The sequence below is a fragment of the Cyclopterus lumpus genome, chromosome 4 (genome assembly GCF_009769545.1).
Source record: "Cyclopterus lumpus isolate fCycLum1 chromosome 4, fCycLum1.pri, whole genome shotgun sequence".
Lineage (NCBI taxonomy): Eukaryota > Metazoa > Chordata > Actinopteri > Perciformes > Cyclopteridae > Cyclopterus > Cyclopterus lumpus.
In genome coordinates this window covers 19,478,419-19,504,169 of record NC_046969.1, presented here as the reverse complement: position 1 = coordinate 19,504,169, position 25,751 = coordinate 19,478,419, and the positions used below count along the sequence as shown (strand labels likewise).

Sequence of the window (25,751 nt, the reverse complement as noted above, 5' to 3'; positions counted from 1 at the left end):
GGAGGCAACACTTATATCACAATATATATTTCCTTCATAACTTTGGGTGTCTTAGACCACAGTGGGCTAACAGCAATGAGGAGGACTGCTTTACAATAATATTGATTAGTCAGGTGTTTAATTCACTGGTTTACTTATTAACAAACATCTGTTAAAATATACTTCACTATCACAATACAGATTGTTTTTGTGATATAAAATGACACAACACATGGAGGGTTTTACTAATAATGCCCCCCCACTCCCCTGGGTTATGGCCATGTTCTTTGTCCCTTAGATGTGGTTGTTCATACACATAGTTCAGATTTGAAATCATATCAATTGTTTACATAAAGATTTTTTTCCCTGAACTAAGATAATCAACTCCTTCCTACTGCCAAGGAGAGGAACAGCCATTTTACAAATTGACTAGGAATATACTGATTACAATATTAACCACTGTGTCGTTAATTCCCACGAGCTCAGTAACCAAGGAGAAGATATGAGAAACACAGCATCTCCCCTGACAGTTCGAGAATGAATAATATCCTGATGAGTGTTCCTCCTGAATGTTGTCTTAAGCAGAGAAAAGTGCTCCAAAAAAAAGCAGCGGCTGGACTGCCATGCAATGATGAAACTACACAAACAAAGAATGACATCACAGCCAAAGGGAAAAGCCAACAGTGAAACACGTATATGAAAAACACATCTGTTGTTTCTCAGTGAATTAAAACCTTACCTATGAGACCTCAAAACAGTCAGTCAGCCCAGAAAGAGTAACAAAGGTGTACACGGAGAGTACGAGATTGTATTTCGTGTGTATTACCAATTAGTAGCGAGTGTACTCCTGACAATTAGAAGTGTGTAAATGTCACAGCAAGGACAGCTGAGCATCCCTGGAACACCTACGAAGAACACTTAACTGAATTGCCCCGTCTTTGCTCATGTAACTTAACTCTAACTCATTTAGTAGTCCGCACCCCGTTTATTAGATCACTGTGTTATTCATATTTTTCCAGAGAACTTTACTGGAACAAAAACATCATTCCCTCAACAGTAAAAGTAAAGTAAGTTAACAACACTTGTTGAACAAAAGAAAAAAACAACAACAATGACTTAAAGAGAAGCTATGGCCATTTGAGACATGATGGGTCTCAGCCCTGAGGGTTGAATTAACACTGAGAGAGCGTTGTAGGTATTGAACTGGACAAAGATATACAGGCCTTAAGGATGTGAAGGCATGGCCCAAAGTCTATTCTGCCCGTTCCCCAATCGAGTGGCAATCAAACGTGAGAATCTTAACAGCGGCTGCCGAGAGGATCCCCATAAACCCTTTACCCCCACTACTCACAATGAGAGGCTTTCGTCTGAGGGCCTAATAAGTGTATAAATAAAGTTGATCACTTCCCCCGTCAAAGACAGCCTGGAGGGTTTGGGCTGACATGGATGCAAGGAGGGGAGGTGAAAAGGGAAAAAATGAGTTGAGTGCCTCTCAATCCTCTTCCTCGCTTTGACCCCACGGCTTCTCCTGATGTTGAGGTACACAAGTGCAGCTTGGCGGCTCAGTGGTAAAACGTGGAAACAAGGCTGAAGCGCCGCAGGGCACGGGGGTTGGGGGGATGAGGTTAACCCCCCCAAATGACCCTCTACCACATCTCCACACAAAGGAACTGGCTCCTCTTTTTTGGATTCTTTTAATTAACACTTGCACTGAGGCTCTAAGCATTCAGGGGCCGATACAGGGAAAGAATTTTCTCTCCCTTACCCCCTCCCTCCTTTCCCTGTTCCCTTCAACCCTTTCTTCCCTTCTTTCTCTCCCTTCATTCTTTCTGTGTTTCATTTTTTTCTTTTCTAGTGTAGGCAGTGTTTGGATTAGGTGTCTGGCTGTGAGTGTGAGATAATTACTACTGACAGCTGCACTGACGGCAACCACAACCACAGTACCACCTTACTCAACTTTCTATTTGACGGACCAAGGAAAGAACAGCAACAAAAGTGAGGGAGAGGAGGCAGTAAAGGCAAAGTAGGTGGACAGAGAAGGAAGTACTGAGAACATGGAACAAAATTATACAAGAATACAAGAACGTTAATAGGGCGAAGAAAGCCAAGAAAAAAAAAAAAAAGAAGACAGGCCAGGTGTGCCTCACCCTCAACACCTATTGGTATTCTTGTTCCAGGCTCCATTGAACTAGCTGGAGATATGCCTCTCTGATTAGCATCTGGGCTCCTGCGCAGTGTGTGTTTAATGTATGTCCACACGCAAACAAATGCAAAAACAGAGCGAGAGGCTAAGGTAGGCATAAACACATGAATAATAGTTAAATGGGATGCTTTACAGGCCACTGCTGAACAAACCCGTATGAAATGTGAGCTTCACCGAACGCATACGAACAGTTAGCTGAGATAGAAAACGAGATTGACAGACTAACTTGGTGCTGAATGTCACCTGAAGCAGCCAATCGCACAAGGGAGGGGGTTCTGCCTCAGCTTACTGCTGAGCCCAGTTGCTATGGAAACCACCAGGCCCCCCACCCCTTCAATAAATCCCCAGTTTAATAGGCCCCTATCAGGTAGAGGAGGATTCCATTAATGCCAGCTGGGAACTGGAGGGAGGTGCTGGCCTACAAGGCCAGGCACCTTCGAGGCTCCGCAGCATTAATACATTAGCAAACACCATGAAACACTGCATAAATGTCAGCAATTACTGGCTAGAAGGAATGGTGGGTGGTGGTGGAGGTTGAAGAGATGAGGGGATGCAATAAGGATTTCCCACTGGCTGTCAATCACTCCAACAGGTGTGGAGGAAAGACTGCCAATCAAAACAGCTCCAATGAGAGGAGGCCTGTCTGGAAACTCTCCATGCTGTATTGTTTTGGCGAAAAAATAGAAGAGAAGGAGACGGAGGAAGCAGGGGAAGAGGCTCAATCAACGCATTTCAAGTAGCACAGGAAATCAATGTCCTGTTGGCCTCTCATGTCAACTGTTGCCAAAACCTCTGTCGTCATCATCTTCAGCACTGCTCAGAACAGCTTTGCGAAAGCCCCGAGAATCGTGAGGAATTTGAAGGCAGAGTTCGGTCGCGGTCTTCGCAAATAATGCTGAAGTGTTTGTTTTAATCTACTAAATTAATTCCATAAAGTTTTAAATACAGCAACGTTTTTTTTTTTCTTCTAACGGAGGGCTTTTCTAGTACTGTCAACACTGTTGTGATGCAGTAAACCCGATGACAATCAAAATAAATGCTAAAACAAACCCACACAAAGAAGACTGACAGTGTGATACTCTGGCAAACACTACAAACTGTTGTGTAATGAATCTACGAGGAACAGTGGAGTCATGGCACCATTTGACTTGCTGACTGTGGCCAGTCATGTGCCAGGTGTGCTTTGGGTGTCACACCAGGTATTGAAACAATGACATCGTTCTTTGTATTAAACTAGATCGCTCCATGGGAGAACGGTGTTTACATTAGTAGCCACTTTCGAGGGTTGCATTGGAGGAGTTGAAGAAGATTTTAAAACATTAATGAACAGGGATGACAAAATAATAAATGGATAAATTATCGCTACAGTTAAATGTTAATGTGTTGTGATTTATATACTTTGCAAAAACACAAAACAAATATTTCAAACCGGTACGTGACTGAGGTCAACACAGCCGGCCTGCTAGCAATGAGCATCACTCACGTTATTATGGCTTCACCTACACTTTGTGCCACTTCCTTTAACATTCAACTTCCTCGGTCTAACATGACATACAATATAACACAGTGCTCTGAATGAACGGATCTGTTGTCCAGTGCTACTTGAGCATTATCCATCTGGCTCCAATTCCATCCCTCCATAATGATTCAGAGCACAATAAACAATGAAACACATTGAGTGGACAGTATCAGGGAGGGTGACGTAACACACAACTAGTTTCCCTGAAAGGTGTGAATTTCTTATGCCCAACAATACATAAACAATGACACCACTCAAAGAACTCTTTCTGAGAACACAAAAACTGAGAAAGGGATACTCTGGGCAAGTTGATCAATCAGATTTAGCTATCTTAAAGAAAATGTTTATGCTTGTTGTGCCTGCAAAAAAATATTTTGGCATCTTCACTTATTACTGTTTAATGCAGCAACTCCAGCAATCAACCGGTACACTGGTATTGTCACGTTCAGTGCTTTGTATCATTTTAGAAAATGTTTCCTTAACAATAGCAAAGCAACACTTTTTAATCTAAAACTTTCTAAAACACTAATGTTTTGTAAAAAAATTAATATTGAAACTAACTTTAGAAAATTCTTAAATACCGCGTCAATGCTTACCATCAAGAACTGTACCTTACAAAATAAAGCACAATATAAAAACTAATAAAATCAGGAAATGTAAGACCTAAATAATGAGGAAACAATTTGACAAAACAATAATTTAAAATTGTGATGACAGTTGACAGTTGTCTTCTAAAAAGTTTGACACGGTGTGTGTAATAAAACAGGCATATTTGCAAAACACACAAATGCAAATATGCACACACAAAAACAAACGCAAGCAGGAACACACAGTTGTATCACAGACTTAAAAGGCAAAGTATAGTTAAGTAGGAATCGATTCTGCTGAAAGTGGGCTAATGTGCAGAGCTAAATGTAATCCGGGGCCTCTGCCTGCCATATTTATTGGCCTAAACCCCGGGAGATGAGACTGGGCTAATGAGCTAGACACTAACACTGGCTCCCTACCCGCCCAGCCAAGCCCTGGGCTTTCTCTGTTAATACCTTCCCGAGGTTTCAATAAGAGGGCTGTGGCTAGAGCAGAGGCCATTATTACACTTCTGTCTCTGTGCTTTTTAATATCTCCTCATCCAGGAAACAGACGCTGCAGATGTGTGTTAGCCAGGTGCCAACCGGGCCAGTGATGCCACAATGAGCCGCAATCTATTCATGATCCCTGGCAATCATATCCACAGCTACCGAGGGGGCCGAGCTGAGGTTCACTGATAACAAGATCACAAAAATACTAGAGGTAATAAATAGAATTATTTTACTTTATCCTTACTTATTTTAAGATTACATTGAGATTAGTACGGCTTACTTGGTGATGAAATTCACAAACTTGCGTGCATTGCTGGTTTTAATGATTAGGTCACATGTTGTTGTAAATTAAATACACACAAATGCTTCAACTCCACTTAAAAATGAACAATATTAGTTTCATAAATATCTAAAAAGAAATAGTTTTTTTTCCCAGAATCAAAACATTATATATAAATATATATATTTGAAATAGCAATTCCTGACAGTGGAATTATTTTAGATTATACAATTCATGTATCCAACTAATTTGTAATTTATTTTAGTGATGGAATAACGTTTCCACACCGTCCTAAAAAAATATGATGGACATAGGTTCACCGGTATTCAGGTGAGGTAAACTTTCAAATTAAAATAATTGCTCAAAACATTCCTCCCATTCATGTCTTTTTCACATCACACATTTCGAGTTAAATCAACTTGCTGCTGGACGCAGTTTTTAGACATGAGCTCTCTTCCTCATTGTGAACAGGAAATGCATAAAGCTCAAGCTGCATGTTGTGGTAGAAACAGGAAAAGGGAAGCAATTTGATGCCATAATACACGGGCGCAACTCTGAGGTCAGTCACTGCGCCACATGACCACAATGTGCTTACAGATATGAACTAAGATCTGTATTTCTGATGCAATCCCAGACTGTTTACTGTTAACAATAATAACTCTGAATCATGGTTTGTTTGGTGGTTACCGGCTTTACAATGGTCTGCTCTTAGCTGTAATGGAATGAAATAAAGCAAACAATTTCTTGTAGTGAAAGGATGCATAACCTTTTGTCCTTTGCCCTTTTAGGCACATTGTAGTGTAATGCATTTGCTTTCACTGTTAATCTTAAAAGCTTTACTTTGAGTTGTAAAAACAGGTGCAGGTATTGTTCATTCACTTTGAGGAATTGAAACATGAATAATGGGTAACAAACAGAGTCGACTGTATCAAACAAAACACTGACAGGAAAAAGGTTTTTCCTTATAATTCACAAAGGTGCACTACCAGATATGAATAGAACATCTGTAGTCACGTTGCTACAGTAGAGCCAGTTCTGGCATACGACACATTCAATATCACTTTGATAAAAACAAACACTCCAATAATCATATAAATCTAAAAGGAAAACGTTAGCTGGGGGTTAACACAAGAATGTGTGCTCAACAGCTCCTCAATGTAGCATGATAAACCATCCCATACAATTAGCATGGGAACACATAGGCTGTCAAAGAAGGGGTGAGACAAAAGGGGTCAGAGGTTCCTCAAGGTTCTGTATGAGGACTGCTTCTGATCAGCTTGACTGTGTGCAGGGTGAATGGCTGGGAAGAGCGACCCCGGGACAGGAGAGGTCAGTGGGACTCAATGATGTGAGCTTTAATGTCCACAGATAGAGGACACAGGACGGGAACCGTCTTTGACATCTTAATTAGCTTCAACATCTTACTCTCATGCTTCTGACAGATGGTTACGAGATTGCTCACAGAGCGCGGAACAGTTTCCATTATTACTATCAAAATAATGTAAATCGGTCATCTGTGAACCATGGGCTTTAATATATTTGAGAAAGCTGTCTTGGATCGAAGAATCAATGAGGGCAACATATCGGCAGAAGTGAAGATAGAAGTTGACATTTGTTCCTATGGAACTGTTAAAGTAGGTCGAGGGAACAACTGTTACATTGTGGATGTGTTTTTGTGTGCCTGTGCTCCTTACAGAGTCATCGGACGCGGACGCGGGCCACCCATCCCACTGTTGATGTCGGACTGGGATGTTGGTCAAGTCGGAAATGTTCCTCTTCACCTGCAAACACAAACGGAAGATACAATTATTAGTATATATACAAAGTACAAAAAAACTCAACTATAAATCTCTACTAAGACTTTTCATATGTACTTTTTACCATCCTCTCATTGTGAAGTAATATTAAAACTCAAGGTGGAAACTATTTCCATTCTATTTAAACAGTAAATATACATTATAAATTATAGACAAGGCTAAATCAAAGAATCCTCTGTTAGGAAAAAGTAGGATGGAGGAAGATAATGAAGAAAGAGATGAGTCAAAAAGAGAGAGGAGGGGAAAAAAACAGAAAAAAAAACAGCCAGTGTTATCAACATTCCTTAGATGCCACAGCTAATGCCCAGCAACAACAGCCCCACGCTCTGAAATGAACAGTATTTCTCTTTTCCCATTCATGCGCGGACGCTGTATCTGCATCACTTAATAACATTCCGTGCTTTTAAACAGTTAGCAGCCGGCAGCGCCTGTCCCGCCGAGCGCCGCGTTACACCGTCCAGTGGGTTGTTGGTTTAAAGCCCTAACGCCAGCCTGATGTGCGCCAGCCGAAGGTGATCAAAGCCCTGGCGGCGTCTGAGCGCTGGCGGCCGTGGAATCTAGCGCATTTGTTCAGGAGAATTCTGCCCTTCAGGCCCGCAGGGCTGGACACTGATGCTGAGAAAACTGTCAATTGTGGAGCAAAGATCCCTCTACACACGGGTCAAATCCTGTCTTTGTAAAAAGCACTGAAGAGAGATGGATCCTTGGGCCTATGCAAGGCTGCTGGTCATGGAGGTGGAAACTTAAATACGCCACAAACACAAAGTCAAAGTCAATGTCAGGCAAAGCAGCTGCAAAACACTGAGCTAACAAGACTACAGGGGCAGACTTTCACCGTCACACTTTGCATCAGTATGCACTTGTGCGGGGGTCTAAAAGCACTAACACAGTATTTCTGCATGCAGAAATTATTATATTTATATCTGATGTCTATCCCTTTATCAAGGCAACAATAAATATTATATTGAAGGTATCAATCTCTCAAATAAATTATATTTTATTTGTGCTGGACCTGCCATAGAAAAGCAATTTGCAGTAAAACGAGCTGAGAAACAAATAAAAGAACAATAATAACTGAGTGGCACAGTCCATCCTTTGTCTTTCTAGCGTAAATCCCACACCACACGGCTCGGGGCCTATCCTTATGAAGAGAAGCTATAGCCAGGATAGCAGACTGGGGTCAGAGCGGGTGGCCAGTGTTATTACAGAGTGTAATATCTATGTTTGACCAGCCGGACTACAGGGATTTGACTGACCGGCTGGCCAGCCGATGAATAGAGGGTAAAAGGGAGGAAAGGAGAGGCATAAACACTAGTAATGAAGAGGCTGCAGACAGAGGTTAAAGCAGCATCAGATAAACAACAAACTAACACCCACCACAGAGAGAATGAAGGTGAGAGGTGGAGGAGTCTGTGCGTAGGGGGGGTGGGGGGGATGGAGTCAGACAGTGAAAGGCACCTGGCAAAGGACAACCTGATCTCAACACAGAAAGAAAACACAGCTACACGCCAGGCTTGCCCACCTGAAACTACACCACCAGAATAGGCAGACACAGGTCTTGTCTTACCATTTGAAAAAGTATGGCGCTACGATGAGAATCGGACGCAACCATATCAAAGAGAACTAAAGTCCTTTAGAAGCAGCCAACAGGACAACAGGGTGACACAATGCCTTGCTCTGGCTCCTCCAGGTAGCTGAAGTTTCTACAGCAGCCCTCAGTTACAAAGCATGCCCTGTGCACAAGGAACAATACTGTCTAATGCTGCCCCCTGTCTGCCAAAACAGACATCTCACTGAGAAGTTAGACCGCAACAAATGAAAACAATTATATTTCATCTGACTCTGAGTAACTCATTTTTAAATAGCAATGACTCACTATTCCCATGCGTTTGACCTAAAACAAAGGAGTGTTGATGGGCTGTGTTAAGCAGAACATGGCACCGTTGATGAAAAGCATCAACCTGACTTTGACATACAGAAGCTAAAATGTAAAAGGAAATGTCTTTCACAGAGCAGAGCAGGATATAAATCAAAGTCCTGGTGACAAATACAGCACAGCTGATTTGTGTGATGCTGTTCCTGTTGAGATGAAGCAAGGGTGTATGAGCAAGTTATACACAACATTAGACTGGCTGTGGTGCTGAGCTGCTGGGCAATATGCCTCAAAGAAAAATTAATGATCCAATCATTGTAAATGCCAATTGCCTGTAATCCCTGGCTGGAAGCAAATCAAAGAGAAGGAAAGGTTTCCGTTAAACAGTCACAAGCTCTCTCTCGCTCTCTTTCTTCGCCTCCCTTAGGCACCAGATGCCTTTCTTTCATTCCTTTTTTCGATCCAACCTTCCTTTTCTCAGCTCTGTAGCCCTGTCTGCATTTGGTTCCTATATGTCTCCCAGCTGCGGAGTAGAGATGGGGCCCAGGCCCAGCCCCGGGGGGCAGTCGAGGAGGGAAATCCCCAGGACAACTGGTCTGGTCACGGACAACCCGAAACAAGCAGCCATCCCTATTCTACCCTCTACTTCCCTGGCAAACATTTGCTCTCCAGCTTAGCTCAGAAGCTAGCCAGCAACTTACCCCCACACTCTTGTCTGGTAATGCCAATCAGAGTCTACACAGCCCTGCGCTCTAGAGATAGAAAAAAAAGAAGGTAGAGAAGGGACACTGGGAGAAAGAGATGGAGAAAGAAGGAATAGAAAGGGAGGGGCAAGGGCAGTTCCCTGAGAGCCACAAGGCAAAGCAAGAGCCTTTGGCAAAGACAAACAAGAAGATGGGAGTCTATCCCTATTGATATGCATAAGCAGAGACCATCGGCTAGTCTTCTGCTAAGACAAAAGGAAGAATGGGGAGAGAAAGGTGCACTGTAGTGGAGTCCATATGTGTCTGCGAGTGGACACAGTATGAGCAGAAAGGGGAGTCAGGCTGGCTGAATATGGTGTTACTTCTTTGTTTCATTCTTCTTATGGTGACAGAAATACACTCACCCGCTTGTTTGTTTCTTTTATTATTGTTTTTAGAAATAAATTTAGAAATCTCAAACTAACACGTCTTGATTGAGCATCACACATTCCTCCAAAGCAACTTCACAAAGGTCATCCACAACTACTATTTAACTGCCTTTGCAGGTGGTGGCACCTGTAGCTCTCCACACCGGCTACTGAACCTCTTGAATCAGTCCCTACATTGTGTGCACACATGGTTTAATGACATCATTTCTTAGCACATTGACATTACAGTATAAAAAAAGGAAGAAAGACACCCGTTCCCTGGCTAAAGAGTAAATATATAAAGAGCACGTTCAACATGGGGCAAACAGAGTCCAGATCTTTACAGGTTAAAGTTCTGGGTCTCATTTTCACTGCAGGGGGCCTTGAGATGCCTAAAGGCTTGCGTAAGGAAAAGACCACGACACGGAGGCCTGTTTAAGCCCATATTGTACCTTCTCCATCCCCTATGGCCTCTTACAGCACCCCCACCAAGCCAACAGTCCTTTGCCTCCTTTTTGTGTCCATGGTTCCCCCCTCCCACACTACAGGGACCCCTCCCCAGTGTTTGTAATCCCAGCAGAAACACTTAAGGTTCACAGTGGGTGCTCATCAAAACCATCTGCCTGAGAAAAGGGTGAGAGAGAAAGAGAGAGATGACGGAGGGAGGGGAAAAGGAAAAGAGCGATGGAGGAGGGAGGAAACCAGGGAGGCAAGCTGCCTCATCCAGTTCATATGTTGGTTGTACTAATCTGTTCAATTAGCACCATTACAAGCCCTGCAAGTAGCCCGATTATTATTAGTGTAATCTTCACCCGCACCGAGGAGCCAGACTCGAGCTTCATTGGTCGCAGTGAGCAAAAAATAAACTTGGGAGAAACACCTTTCATTGCTGCTCGAAAGTAAATAATTAGCTGCATGTAAAACCATAAAGAGGAAACCAAAATGAAAAACACGAAATAAAAAAAATGACGTAATGCTGCTACATGAATGAAAATGGCTAACGACTGACATTTCCTACCCATAGATGTTTTGTGGAAAAAAGGATTACTTAAAAATCAATAGACGGATCTCTCTGTTTTACCTGATCAGTCTTTGGGGAGCTTATTTCCATACTTTTTGTGTGTGTGTGTGTGTGTGTGTGTGTGTGTGTGTGTGTGTGTGTGTGTGTGTGCGTGCATCTCCAGGGGAGTGCTGATCTGAACTCACAAGGGGCCAAACATTGACACAGACATGCACACACTTACTCATCTACATAGGCAAGCACACACATATTTCCATGCTCCTCAAATCCATTTGCAGCTGTGATAGTAATAACCGACAGACAACCAGTTGTACTGCCTTCACACGGGGTCCAGTACGAGTTACTATAAATATTTCATAGGCCGCCGAATCTACTGTTTAGTTTCAGATGAGGAAAATTAATGGTACTCTGTCTCTTTCCATTGCTCCCGCATGCCTAGATCAAACAATGTTCAGTATTTAAATCGCCTCCCAGACTGCTGAGAGACGGGGAGAAAGATGCCGTGTAGGGGGAGTGGGGAGAAAAAGAGGGGGTTGTACCAGACTGCAGCTGTGAGAGTAATTATGTGCTTGGAAATGTGATCATTTGTGATGAATAATGAATCGATGGCTGAGATAGACTAGCAATGTTTGGCAAATGGAATGAAAGCGGTGCTAAGGGAAACTCGACTCAGGTACAATAATATTATTTATGTGTGAGAGTCTGTGGGTGAGTTACTGAGAGCTCTGGAGTGTCTGAGGCGTATAAAGTGACTCTGGTGTCCAGTATGGTCTGTGTCTGTGTGCATGCTGGTGTCATACCTCCTGTATGGTTCTGGAGCCGGGGAAGTTGAGACTATAGTCCCTCTGGGCCTCGCGGTGGCTGATGACCAACAGGAAGTTCTGGTTTAACGACTCTTGGAGATCACTAAATGAGGAGAGGAAAAAAATATAACAGTAAGAAATAGGGATGAACACAGTAGGAGATATATATTTTTTTATATATAAAATATAATAGAATTTGATGCAGAAAAGTAATATGGAAAAAACGCCAGGCATAACAATTACATAAGAGGTAGGAAAGTAAAGAGGAAATAAAAAATAAACATCATCAGTATAAAGGGCAAGTTGAAACTTGTCAACTGGTTGTAGCCTGCTGGCCCACAGGGAGGTGGGTGCCTCCTCTGGGGGTGAGTCGCCCACTTTACTGGTTGTGTCTTAACAAGCCTGGCCAGTGCTTCACTCAGCACAGCAGGCCACCACAGCTATGACCACCTGCACAGTAACAGCATGCAGTCCATCAATCTGCCTTATTGCTAATAAACCTGGCAGCTATTATGAAATAAACACAGGAGGACCTACAGCACCTTCCTAAATACAAACCAAAGATGCCTTAAAAGTTTTTACGGTGACCCAAGGTTGTTGATCGAGTTTTCTGGCTTTTTTCTTTTATTACAGAATATAGACAATTATGAACGTAAGGGACCAGCAACTACTTTCATTCTCAAGCCGAAGAAGCAAATGATGAACATATGTATTTTGCATCAAGACAAACCTCTTTAGCAGATGCTGCTGGTTAACTGTTGCATTACTGCTGTACTTCACTGCCTGTCTAGCTTGACTGTATAGTGATTGTATTAATATCAATTCAAATATATCAGTTCATTTTAAATTACAGGCTACTGTAAGCTGTATCAGAAACCTGAAGCTTCAATCTCTATCTGCATCAGTTTTATGGTCAAATATTCCTCAATTCAAATTCATAGTATCACATTATGGAAGTGAAATAATAACACTGACAGAGTGGAGAGAAACCTTCAGGAGTACTAATAAAAATGAATAAAACCAATTTAACATAACATTTGATCTCCAGCTACATGAGTAATAGGACACCTAAAAGATCAAGCTATAAATCTAAATATTACATTTTAAACAATGTGTAAAAAAACAGCAATAATTACATATTTTCCCTCAAAGCATAAACACCATTCACTGGTGGGCGAATAAAAATGCAGATAAATGCTGTTTACAGGTAACCACTGGTCTGAGATGTTCCCACTCTCACAGTGGATGCCATATGCTGATCTCATTGTGAGCAGAGACCTGGCAGTGAAGACATGATCTGTTCAAGAGGCCCTGGGGGGTCAGACATTTTGGACTGGCACTGCAGCTCGCTCAGCAGCTTACAGCTGTGACAGAGACGCTGTGAACGACGCAAACGCAGACACTTTGTGTGCTTCACGTAGAGAGGAGGTGGTGGGGGAATCAACTTTTGGAAGCTTCATTTACAATAAGCTGTGAGGTTAAGTAGCGTTTTGAGCAAACGCTGGGTCTGTGCGGCTGAATATCAATGGGAGGCTTAAGGGCCGAAGCAGGCACTTAATCAGGGCTCAGAACCCAAGGAGAGGAGGAAGAGTTGAGAGAAAGAGAGGGATGGGGGGAATTAATATGTAGCGCACACATTAATTATGCAATCACACACTTAATCTGCACAGATCTGGACGAGCTTATGTTAACAGAAGCTCAAATTTACTGTAATGACAGCATATTTACATTGACTAAAACTACGAAATCAATATGTAAATGTAATGTTTGTTGTAGCTAACTGGGGAAGATTGGAAATGTGTGGAGTGGGAAGGATGGATGCATATGTAATAGGGCTGAGCAGAAGGGTGAGAGAGATGTGTGTGCATGCGTGTGTGAGGCAGAGAGAGAAAAATGGAAGGGGTAGGGACACATAAATAAGGATCTAGCTAATATCATGATTATGTTTGGACACAGTCCCGAGCTACTGCTGGCAGGCAGCTAGACTCCTAAATAGACAGAGATAGAGGGTAAACTGAGTGGAAGTGTTACTCTGTCCTTCCAAGCAAAGAAGGAACATCTTAGCAGTCATTCATGGCAGACCGACGAGCCATTTGGTGAGTGTGTGGGTGGAGTTCTGTTCCAAGATCTACTTTGAAAAATAATCTGATCACTCGTTGTGCTCTATAGTACAAATATAATTACTCAAAATATAAAATGCATTCAGAGAGGGGAAATGTGCCATCTGTTTGGAGAGGCTTGCAGGTTAATATAAACAAAACACCCGTATTTCAAGTCCAATATCCCTTTGTCTCCACTGCTTTCCCCACTGATGTTTTCAAAGCAGCTGCCATCTGAAGGCAGCAGGCCCTTCAAGCAGCACAGGGTTGAAATGTGGACGTCTCCGTGTTTGCTTCTGCCTTCAGAGGTCTACTTCTCACTCAACACACACACTTGTGACATCCAGGTCGGCCCGCAACATCTCTGGAGGTACTTGACATGGCATAAGGGTGCCGGGAGGAAAATGTCATTTAACTTTATGGACAGAGAAAATGGAGCGTTTTGCAGGGGAGAAGAGCAGGCTAAACAGATTGGTTTCATTCTGAGGTAAGCCCATCGCCTAAGCTGTGAGTCCCCACGGCACAGAGCAGACTCTAGACCTTATTAAACTAGCACTGCCAGACACAGAAGAACACACACACACAAATTGTGGCATGTGCCTGCAAAACACAAATACCCCTACACACACACAGACACACACACACATTCTCTCCGACCCCTCTCACACTGACACACACTCACTAGCATCCTGCGTGTGTTTCATCTGATTAGAGACACACTGACCAGGTGAGCTGTTCCCTCTTAATTCGTACATGGGAGGTCATGAAGTACACACAAGGTCATCTTACCTCCTCCATATTTTGCATCCACAACAAAGCAGAAGGATGCGAAACCGTTCAGGCTGTGCTCTGTTTTGTTCTGCCATCTTGTTCCAACGTTAATCAGCAAGCTAACTGAGATATACTTCCCATCAGGGCTGCTCTAGCTAACCAGCTAGCTATCTTACCTCAAGCATCTGTGAATCTGCTACTGGATAGCTGACGCACAGAGGGAGAGATGGGAGGGGGGGGGGGGGGGGGGGGGGGGGGGATGCAGGAGGCCGCAATAAAACACACAAAACCTAATGAATCATTTTTGCAATTTCAAAATGATTTGAGAGTTCAAATTAAAATAACCTTTCCTTAGCAAACAGGCTTCCTGAGAGCAGAGCGGAGAATAAACGAGGAAGGAAACAGGCTCCATTGAAATATTCATCAGGCCGTCATCATTTATGCAAGAGATTAGGTCCTCCTCAACACCCTCTTGTATTCACAGACAGTCATCAACATGGCCACAGAGAAAGACCTTCTTTAGGCCGGGCGTTGACACTGCAGTACTAACTGCACAGCACATCGCTAACTAAATAACTACCTGAGATGGATTGGTGCTCAGAGGAAAATCTCCCAAAGCCTCAAGATTTATTTCTAATCAAACAAGACAACTAAGAGAGGTTTACTCAGCGGAATCGTAATGACAGTGGAGCCACTGTTTAATCAGTCCGTTTGGTTTAGGTGTGTGTGCTGCATGAGCCAAGCTCTACAAAGTAATTGCCAGAGATATTACCATTTATGGCACATTTGCATTTTTACTCAGCAACAATTTGAAGCAAACAAAAGTGAAATTAAATTTGGGTGGTTAACGGCAACTACAAACTAGCAAATAAAGTTATATAGCAGACAGTGGTAGTTTCATTAACCTTACTACAAAACATAAAATTAAAGATAACAATTTGAACTGAGAATATTGGTTCTTTCATTAGTATTATATATATATATATATATATATATATATATATATATATATATATATATATATATATATCATATTTTATCATTTACAAAACAGGATAGAGGCAATAGTCTGGAAACACAAATTTTTTACATACTTATTACTTGGAAAATATTAAGAACTAATTCCATATGTTCCCATACTGTGTAGGAACAATGTATAAAACTACACCAGTCGCAGTAGCACAAGTATACACATGGAGGCTGTGAAGGCAGATTAGTGACGTTTTGTAGACTTACTTGGCCACTTGTAGGCAACTTCCTATTTTAAGACACTTAGTAATCTACTGATGCATCATATATCGTAGAATAAAACTTTAAAATCTCTTAAGATTGTGTTGACCACAGACTTTATTTCATGCATCTCACCAAAAACCAATTGAAAAAACCCATTGACTTTGAGACGAGGGAACCAGACATGCAAAAATCTCTAACTCAATTCCACTCTATAATGAGACAATAGATAGAGACAATGTGTCTCACAGACTCTACTTTGAGCATCACTGAGAGTGGGAAGTGCAATGAAATAACACTTCTAGGAAGAGTTCTACATCTCTGAGTAATAAGTGGAGTTGTAATGTAAAGCACAATAATCTGGTTCCATAATAATTTAGTTTTCAAGAATTGTGCACAAGTAGATAGTGACACATTGGTACCATGAGTTGGTATAATGTGTGTGTCCCTCCCTGCAAACTTTGGGCTGAAGCCTTTACTGGCACTGAGCTCAGTCTACTGCAACAAATTTGCACACACTGCACTTACTGTGGATGTACGGTGTGACCACAGTTTATTTTTACTGCAAGCTAACAGCTTGCCTGGTCCCGCTACTCTGTGATCTGTCACCTATCCTCTCCCAGTATGACAGCATAGTACACACACACACACACACACACACACACACACACACACACACACACACACACACACACACACACACACACACACACAATTCAGCCCCAACTGTCCTCCACCAAAATAGCTGACACAGAATAATGAGCTCCTGACACCCAAAATGATATCGATAACACTTGGAAAAATGGCAACGGCGCTGCTAAAAAGACACAGCAGTAAGTGGGGGAGTGAGAAGACGAGGAGAGGGAGGCAAGGGAGGCGAGGGAGGGAAGACTGGGGAGATGAGGGCCATTAGCTGCCAACACAATATAACTACCACTTAGCCTAACTAGCAGGCAAAGCGGCAAACTGCCAAATGACTTATTTTACAAGTGTTCTGGTGACATGAGGATGCTTGCTTGGCTGCTAACATGAGGAAATGTGGGGAGAGTTACAGTACAATATTAATTTAGAATCCACATCAACAAACAAACCAGGGCCATCCTAAGTGAGACTATAAACAACTCTAATAAAGAAAACGTACCATAGAAAAGTGTGACTGAAAATTATCATGTTCATATTATGAGCCTATCTGATGAAGTGAGACAGTAAAACTGGCAGTCACAGAATGGCACACCAAAAGGTGTCCTTCAATGTTTTATCAAGACGTTTTCATTCAGCCTTTAAAAACTGACAACAAACTATCACATGATCATTAGTCATATAGAATGAACAAATAAAATGTGTATTATTGTGTCACACATAACTATGCCCAGCGTGCATGGGCCTACAAGACACCATCAATTAATTCAAGCCAGGACCAGAGTGCTGCATATTCAGACCATCATCATCTACAACTCCATTAATAAATCACTGACAAAAACATATACTTCATCGTACTGGAGAAATAAAAACAATTACTAATCAAATAATCCATCTTGCCTTCTTTTGAGAGAAAGTTAGGAAACTTAAAAATGTAACCGCTATTCCAATTTTTGCTAATCTGTAAACCATATTATTTCAGAGTTTTGTCAAGCCATTTAATGGATAATTAACCCTCTTAAATCATCATAATTAATAGAGTATAACATGGTAATGGCACTCCACAAATCACACAGGTCACACAATCGGTTTTACTGCTGAATATTTTGGAATTGACCAACCTCATTGGCTCATAGAATAGAAACTGTGCAACTAAAGCTTCTAGAGCCTCCAAGCAGTCAGGAAAGGAACCTCGTCCAAACCTCAGAAGTCATAAATCCATCAACAGAAATAAGAGTATTTATCCATCCATCCATCCATTTTCAATACCGCTTATCCTCATTAGGGTCGCGGGGGCGCTGGAGCCTATCCCAGCTGACATAGGGCGAAGGCAGGGGACACCCTGGACAGGCCGCCAGTCCATCGAGGGCAATAAGAGTATTTATATGCAACATATTTTAAAGAGAACAAAGCCCGAACTATTTTGTTGTACTCATTACAACACCATTCTTTCTGAAAAGCATTATTTAAATGTTGCTTTGATTTATTACTAATCTCTACATATAACACCACAAACCAACCAGTCAACATATTCTGTAGGTCAGACTCAGACAGTAAAATGATATAATCCGTGAATAATAAAATACCCTATTTATTGCCTAAATTAGCTTCCGTAATGTGTAAAATGTAAAAAGACTTGGAGGGCATCTTGTTTTACCCCAAAAGATGTATCGAACCGGTCAGTCATCACATCATTGATCTTCACACAAGCAACGAGGCGACTACACAAGGCCGAGATTGTTTGAGGAAATCCACCATCTACCCCCGCTACCATGAATTTAAAAAGGCAAATAAATGTCGATACAGTCAACAAAACATGAATTTGTAGTTTCTTGCTCTAATAATAGTTCGTATTGAATATGCATGATCGATAGAGGCAATAGAGATGCAATTTGACCATATTCAAAGCATGTTTTGAAAAGATACAAGAGGACCGACCACTAAAAGATTAGGAGATTTTAAAGGTCGTAGAAATTCCTCTTTAGTACTTTCTCAATTAGGAAATGTATTTGGGCTACAGCAGTAGATTCATGACCATCTCCAACTCAAAATGTGTGGTACCGATGTCATATAAAAATGCATCATCAAAGTCAGGTGACGTATGCTTTTCTTTAAATAAATCTGCAAAGTCTGTCTTCCATATTTTAAGCACTAACTTTTAACGTTATTTAAGTCTGGAATTGTTGAGAGGGGGGCGGGGGGGTTGTAATCGATCCAGTTGTAATGCTCGTCCTATTCCGAAACGGTACACTCTTTATCAAAAATAGAGTTGAGTTTGCCTGTATTTTTGCCTAATTCTATCATTCCAAAGTTTTTTTTGTTGTGCTGTCCACTCACACGGACAATATCTTACACACAGCCAAGTATGTACCCTCACACATATCTATTTTCACCCATCCAACGCTCTTATCTTTAAAAATGAAAAGTTCTTGGACTTCGTACAATACGCAGGTGAAATGAAGGGAGAGATATGACTTCTCTGGATCACGTTAACCTGGCACTAATGAAAAGGACAATCACATGTTCAGCTGCCTCCTGTGATTGTATTACCGCTTTGGCTTTACACTGCGAGCCTGACATTTCAGAAGTAAAGGTTGCTAATACTGCCACGGATTCACTGAAATGAACACGGAGAACACAAACAACAAATCTCTATTGCCACTCGGTACCATCACTAAAGTAACACTTGGGTGTTTTCAAAATAAATGGGAATAAATAATAGATGAAGTGTGAATATCATATACATAGTACGACAGGAAACGACCTTAACCAAGCAACAATTTCAGGTTGAAAGAAACAAAGATGGGAGGGGAAATTATTATTTACACAACAGAGATTGCGGCGATAGATGTCCCTCTCAAAATGGCAAAATGGACGTGAGAAAATGAATGTGCACCAGCAGGTCAAATGTCTCCTAATATACCAATGAAAATGGTGTTTGCTAGCTGAATTCTGGACACATATTCATAACTGGAAATAGACCGCCACCTGGTGTTCGCTATTGGGTACTACGCTCATACAAGCACCAGGAGTATTTCATAGTTACTAGTGTAAATGTACCAGCATGGGAAGAGGAAGAGGATTTATTGTGAAATTACAAATTCTAGGAAGCGTGATAGAGTGCTGAATACTGAGCTTAATACCTGTTTTTGCTGGTGCTTGCAGTAGGAGCGATGTCTGGAGTCAGGACATACAGGCTGTTGTTCTTGGGCAGGTGTAAACTTCTCATCACCGTCTGATCACACACACACACACACACACAGAGATACAACTTCAAAATAGTTATACTAACAAGAAATATAGTTTGAGGAACATCAAATAGTTGTACTGATGGTGGAGTAGGAAACAGGCCTGTTTGCAAAACTAATGTTGGCATGCTGGCAAGAGCTTAGTGACCTGAGCAAGGCTGTGGCGACCAGTGGTGTGATCTCCACTTGGCCACAGGATCTCTTGGATAACAGCATTAAAACAATGAAATTGGAAAATGTAATTGACAGACAGAACACGCAGTCAAACTGCAAAAGCAAAACAAAGGTAAGAGAAGATAAGCTCATATCACCTGTGCTTTTTTTCCTCTTTTCTTAGTGCTACATTGTTTTTAGTTTTTTTTATAGGGTTTGTTAACTCACACTATCGGAAACATCTCCACTCTTCCATCCCTTCAGCTGCATTTTGGACACTGGAATCCCAAGATCTGCCTCGAGGAGTTTTTTGATTTCTCCTGTAAATTAAATTGATGCCACGGAAAATGTATATTATGCACAAAGAGGCAATTTGATATGTTGAGTATTGTATACAAAATTTATATCAGCGTGTGTGGTGCTCACCGACTGTGCTGCCTTCCTCCAGTACCAGCTCTATAGTGCGCTGCCTGTACTCCACCCTGAAGTTGAGCATCCGGGGCTGGCGCTCTACAATGTGTCGGGAGGAGGGGTTGACAGGGCAAAAAGCTGAAGTCGAGGACGATGCAGGAGAGGAGGACGAAGACGAAGAGGAGGGGGGAGGAACTGAACCTCCTGCTGCTGCATCGGCTGCTTCTGATTGGCTAGGAGGTCCGAACATGCTGGACTGGCTCGCCTCACTGGAAAAGTTACTGCATAGAGGTGACAGGGTTAGTAATGGTGTCGAAGATTGACTGCCGAGTTCATATCCCAGGGTCTTTCATGCCACATCATGACACTAACATATGGACAGAAGAAACTGCAAAAACATGATAGAAGCTATCAGAAATAAATATGTCTATTCTTGGCAACATCAAGCGTATCTGTGTCCTCATCTCTACCATGGACTGTATCAGAGAAGTGGACGCCACAAGATACTATGTCATAGTAGCAACATGTCAATCCTAAGGTAGACCCGCCCTAAAGCATACCCAGCTTCATTGTCTCTGTTACTCTAAATGGGAACACCATTTATTAAATGAACATCATGACGTATTGAAGAAGACTTGGAACGTGCGATTCAGACCATAAATTTATGTTTACTGAGTAATAAATCAAGTCAGAAGTAGCGTCATTTTCCAATAGACTTATATACAATCAGACTTTCAGAGCCACCCTTCTCTACAATATCTGCGTACTCTCTTTAATGCTTTTCTCTTTGCTGCTTGCTCAGTGTACGACCCATGTTTCACACAACACAGTAAATATTGTCTTTTTGTCTCCCGTCCATGAACAAAGTGTGCCCTTTGTTCCTTAAGTGTAAGCAGCAACCGTCTCGCAAGAGCAGAGTGCCAGACTCAGGCTTTCTAACAAAGGCCGTATTTAACTGGCCCACCACATGAGAGAGGCCACTGTCCCACGAGGTGGGCTGACGGTCAACGGCCACAAAACCTCAATGTACAGAGTAGGGCAATAGGGTGGGAAATTAACCCACACAAATGAAAGCACATTATAACTGGCTTCTCCACCAGCCACCAAACCAATTATTTGAAGATCCAAATGTTTCCTGAAATTATAAATGGAGGGGTAGTATAGTTACTGAAAAAAAGTAAGCAGGTATTTAATAACCATATACTAAAATCACACAACAATGACTTGTTCTAAGATCATTTCACATATTTTCTTTTCAAGGGTGGATGGATATATCTGTGGAATCGATGTGAAAACCATCCAAATGCTGGAAACTGGCCGTAAAAATACACATGGGAAGTCATACCATGAGTACAACTAAATACGTGGAATATGTATATGTATATATATAGCAGTATTTGCAGAAGGAAGACAATTTTCATCTCATATCTAGAATCATGCATTGTGGGGAAATAGATGACACACAAGTGCAACTGATATTTTGTTCAAAGAAGCGAAAGAAAATCAAGAGAGATCTTACAAAGAGGATTCTTACACTTCTTCTAAGCATCTGAGAAAAAAAACCCAAAGTAAAACCTAAACTTGGCACGGGAACACTGGAGGCCGTTAAACTGTCCGTTGTTGTTGTTTGGGGGTAGTTCCATGCCGCCCCACATATAGATGGCACTGTTCTCCTGTGTAGTCCAGGAGGCGTCCCAAAGCAGACAGAGCTGTTCACCCGGTGTGGACAAACTGGAAGCCAGTGAAGCAATTACACGGAGGCTTCAGCGTTCTTAATCAAGTCCAACCAGGAAATCATTTTTGATGGCCTGAGGAATTTTGGTTACTGATCAACAATGCAAGCTTCTTATAATTCCCAACCTGCTTACTAAAGAGGACACACGGGAGGAAGGAAATGCATTTTAGAGGGGAGTGTTGGCGTAGCCTCCAACTGGCTCCAGCTCAGGTCACATCATCAGTCTGTTTACTGGGCGACGCCAGCCTACTCAAACTTGTGCCAGCCACTTAGTAAATGTGTTGGCTGCTGGTCACACTGCCAGCCAGCCTCCATTCACAGCAATGTCTGCCCTTGAGAAAGACCAGCAATATTCTCATGGCCTAAGGGCCTGAACCACACCGGAGTACATGCATGCATGCATTACTTGATTAAGCTGTAAATGCATGCGCATGCACACAAGTGTGGACACAAAATATAACTGAAAGTCTCCAGTTTGAGTGGGTTCAGATCAGCCCAGTGCATTCAAGGGTGTAAACTAACCGTTGAGGGAAAATGAAGGGCTGAAAGCCTCTTAAAGAAACCCTTTATATTTAGTAACTGTGTACAACGACCCTCTTGGCAGGACGTTTCCTTTCAGTTGCAGCCTTTTATATTATTCCTCTATTATACTTCAGAATAGAAACCATGGCAGGAGCAATAACCCCAGACTTGGTAGCATCTAAGTTAGTGTTATTTGCTGAATATGAATAATGCTGTGTTTCATCATGGAAGTGGTGATACAGGAAATGTATCACTTCTGCACTTGTGAAGCGGTGTACAAACTATACCCACTGCGATCGTGGCAAAACCCAAGCTCATGGAAACATGGAAATAAATTCCCTGCTAATGCATTTCGGCTTTGGTTTGACATTTACAGCATTGCATGCTAATCTACATTGTAAATGCACGCATATTCCTTAGTGACGTGTCTCCCCACTGCCATACCAACCATTCATATTTCCTTGGCATTGTCATGATCATCGATCATTCTCGTGAGACAACAGAAAGAACCACAGTGAATTTGAAAAGTCATAAATTATTATGCAAGATCAGGGAGCATTTGATCAGTGTCCTCTGATTTACAACACATGTGTGGCAACATGGTTATTACCTTTGTAAAATCCCATTCTCCTGTGGTATCACTCCATTGATGGCTGCCTGTAATGAAAGAGGAGGTCAATTATACAACAGAATATAATACCATTTTCTTATTTGAAGTTTCTTCTTTTCTACGGAAAAAACGTTGACTGTTTACTGGGATACATAAAGTTAAAGGATGACAAACATATATATAATATAATACAATATAATACAATACCAGCTCATAGACAAGAAGCATGGTTCAAAGAAACTGGCAGATACTGCAGCATATATTTATATACAGGTATCCTGAAAGTAAGTCAGAGAACTGCCGTCCATTTCCAAACCTAACAATAAGTAAATAAATATATTTGGTTATGGAAAGCTTTTTTGTATATGCCAAGGCACAACTCAATTGTAACGTGTAATAAATATTGTACGTGTATTTCTTTAAAGCGGGACATTCTTCATGTCATTCAGAGCACCGTACGACAAACAATATGTTTGTCAGAGGGTCAGAGGGTATGTTATATTTGCTGTCTGCAGAGGTTTCAGACTAAACCTAACAAAATGTGACAGAGAACGATGAAATATTCAAATAGGGTGGCTGGTCAGAACAAAGAGAGCTGAAAAGGACAAACATGACAATAACTGCTTTGCACTGAGCCTTTGTTGAGATGGACAATTGATTGGATTTATCTCGAACACTCACTATTCTTTACTGCAAAAACAAGCTAAATGAAGTAAGATGGTATGCGCTGGCAGAATCATATCCCCCTATTGAACGAAATAAATATAGAATGGCAAAATGGTCTCACACTACCACTGGAAGACAAACCAATAAAGCATTGATGGTCTGTATCCAAGGTGATATTGGACGCATCAATGGATCTTCAACAAGATAATGCGACCCGTCCTGCTGCAAGAAGTGTTCAGGGGAGGTTCAAGGAACACAAAAGGTGCCCTGTGGAGATTTCTTGGAAACAAACTTAAGTTATGATTCTGTTCAGTGTTTCTCCCTCAATCATATTTTGCGTCTTCTTGATACTTTAATTATATAAAAAGACACAAGCTGAATGCACTTCCTTCCTCATAAAACATTTGGCTTGTTTACTCCCACGTTTACTTGCTTCTTCTTCCCAACACTTGTGGGCGCGCTGTTGCATATCTTGGCGCATTACCGCCTCGGAAAGATAAACAAAGCCGGGAGCCACTCAGAAAAACAGCTCCGTGGTGCTAATTGAGGTCAAAAACTCTTCGGGGCACCTTTAAGCTGTTATTAAATGAACTGCACGGACACTAAATCACACTCAGGCGCTTATATAAAGCATTGATGTTAGCACGGCATGCTATTAAAGTGCTATAAACTGGTGCTTATTAAGTTAGTTTGTTTGAGGTAAAAAAATATCCTTGAGTTTCTCAACTCTTTTACATTAGTCCTTTGTTTCTTTATCTTCTGTTATTAATAAATGTTGTATCATGGATTCTGCTCCATTGCTTGTTTATTGGCTGAACTCCAATTAGCTGCGTCCTAGTATTGCTAGTCATAGCTTACTGGAATTGAATTGAATATTGTTGTTGGAATAATTTGTGACACACTTTTGCTATGACAAGTCAAAATACTTGTGAGGAAAGCGTCTAGCTACACTATGATGTTCAGCGGTAGAAACTGGTTTGGGTAAAAAGGCTACATAAAATACAAAGGCATTTGTTTTTAAGTTTCACAACATTGATGTCGGATCTCTTTTCGAGTATCAAAACATCATTTGAAAAGTGCCTGTAAGAAGGCGATAGTTTGCTCATTTCCATGAGTGTCTAGTCCTTCAAAGTCCAATCATTTCAGAGAATACAAGTTTACAGGAGCACACGAAGACCTAAAGTTAAGTAAGCTTAAAAGTAATCAGGGTGTTATTCCCTGTGTGAGTGGCGTGCCGGGAGTTCATCAGTGAACGACAATGAGAATTCAGACCAAAGGAGACGACTGAAGTGGGTTGGTTGAGATAGCCAACGCTAGGATAGTTATTTTGATGCATTGACGAAAGCACTCTAACGTGCTCCGTGTATCCAGGTTGACAAGGAAAGAATGTATTTGCCATATTGTGGCCATAATATGGCTGTTTTGGAGCATAGTGACCATACAGATGAGCCGTAGAGGGATGGAGTTACTTTTATATTGCATATATACACCTGGATGTTTTCTGAAATAAAACATTAGCATCCAGGGTAACAGAATTATAGTATATCTCACAGCAAATGCCATAACTAATGCATACATATACCATTTATTGATCACAAGACGAGATGCCTGATGAGGATCTGGCTCTCTGATTTGGCTCTAACAAACCTCTGCTCTGCTAAACATATCCTGGGGGGACCAATCCTCACGAGCGTCACTGAAATGCTTTTATGTAACCACCCTGCTCCCCACCCACACCCCACGCATGCACAGGCAAATTGGTTTTGTCAATGTTTACAAAAACTACCAGCTGCTGCAGTGAAATTGCAAGTCATCAGATGTACTGGGGCAGTGAGTCCAGGCCCCACTGTCTGTCCTACCACTGCTTGGACTGCCGCTACTGCCCGCTTTGAACTCCTGCCAGCCTAGGTCTAAATATAGACTGACCCTTTCAATATGCACTGCACGATAAAGAGCTCCTGTACTCAGACTCATCATGAGTT

At 41.7% G+C, this 25,751-nt stretch overlaps 1 protein-coding gene across 1 annotated transcript in view; it reads right to left on the bottom strand.

Annotated features, from left to right (window-relative positions):
• Window positions 1-25,751, bottom strand: part of faf1 (Fas (TNFRSF6) associated factor 1) — a 60,068-nt gene that overhangs the window by 31,851 nt on the left and 2,466 nt on the right. The window contains exons 3-8 of the mRNA XM_034531206.1: window positions 23,104-23,150; window positions 20,252-20,517; window positions 20,054-20,145; window positions 19,568-19,659; window positions 11,683-11,788; window positions 6,755-6,841 (exon numbers count right to left, since the gene is read on the bottom strand). Coding sequence (XP_034387097.1) covers window positions 6,755-6,841; window positions 11,683-11,788; window positions 19,568-19,659; window positions 20,054-20,145; window positions 20,252-20,517; window positions 23,104-23,150 — 690 coding nt within the window. The remainder of the gene's footprint in view (window positions 1-6,754; window positions 6,842-11,682; window positions 11,789-19,567; window positions 19,660-20,053; window positions 20,146-20,251; window positions 20,518-23,103; window positions 23,151-25,751) is intronic.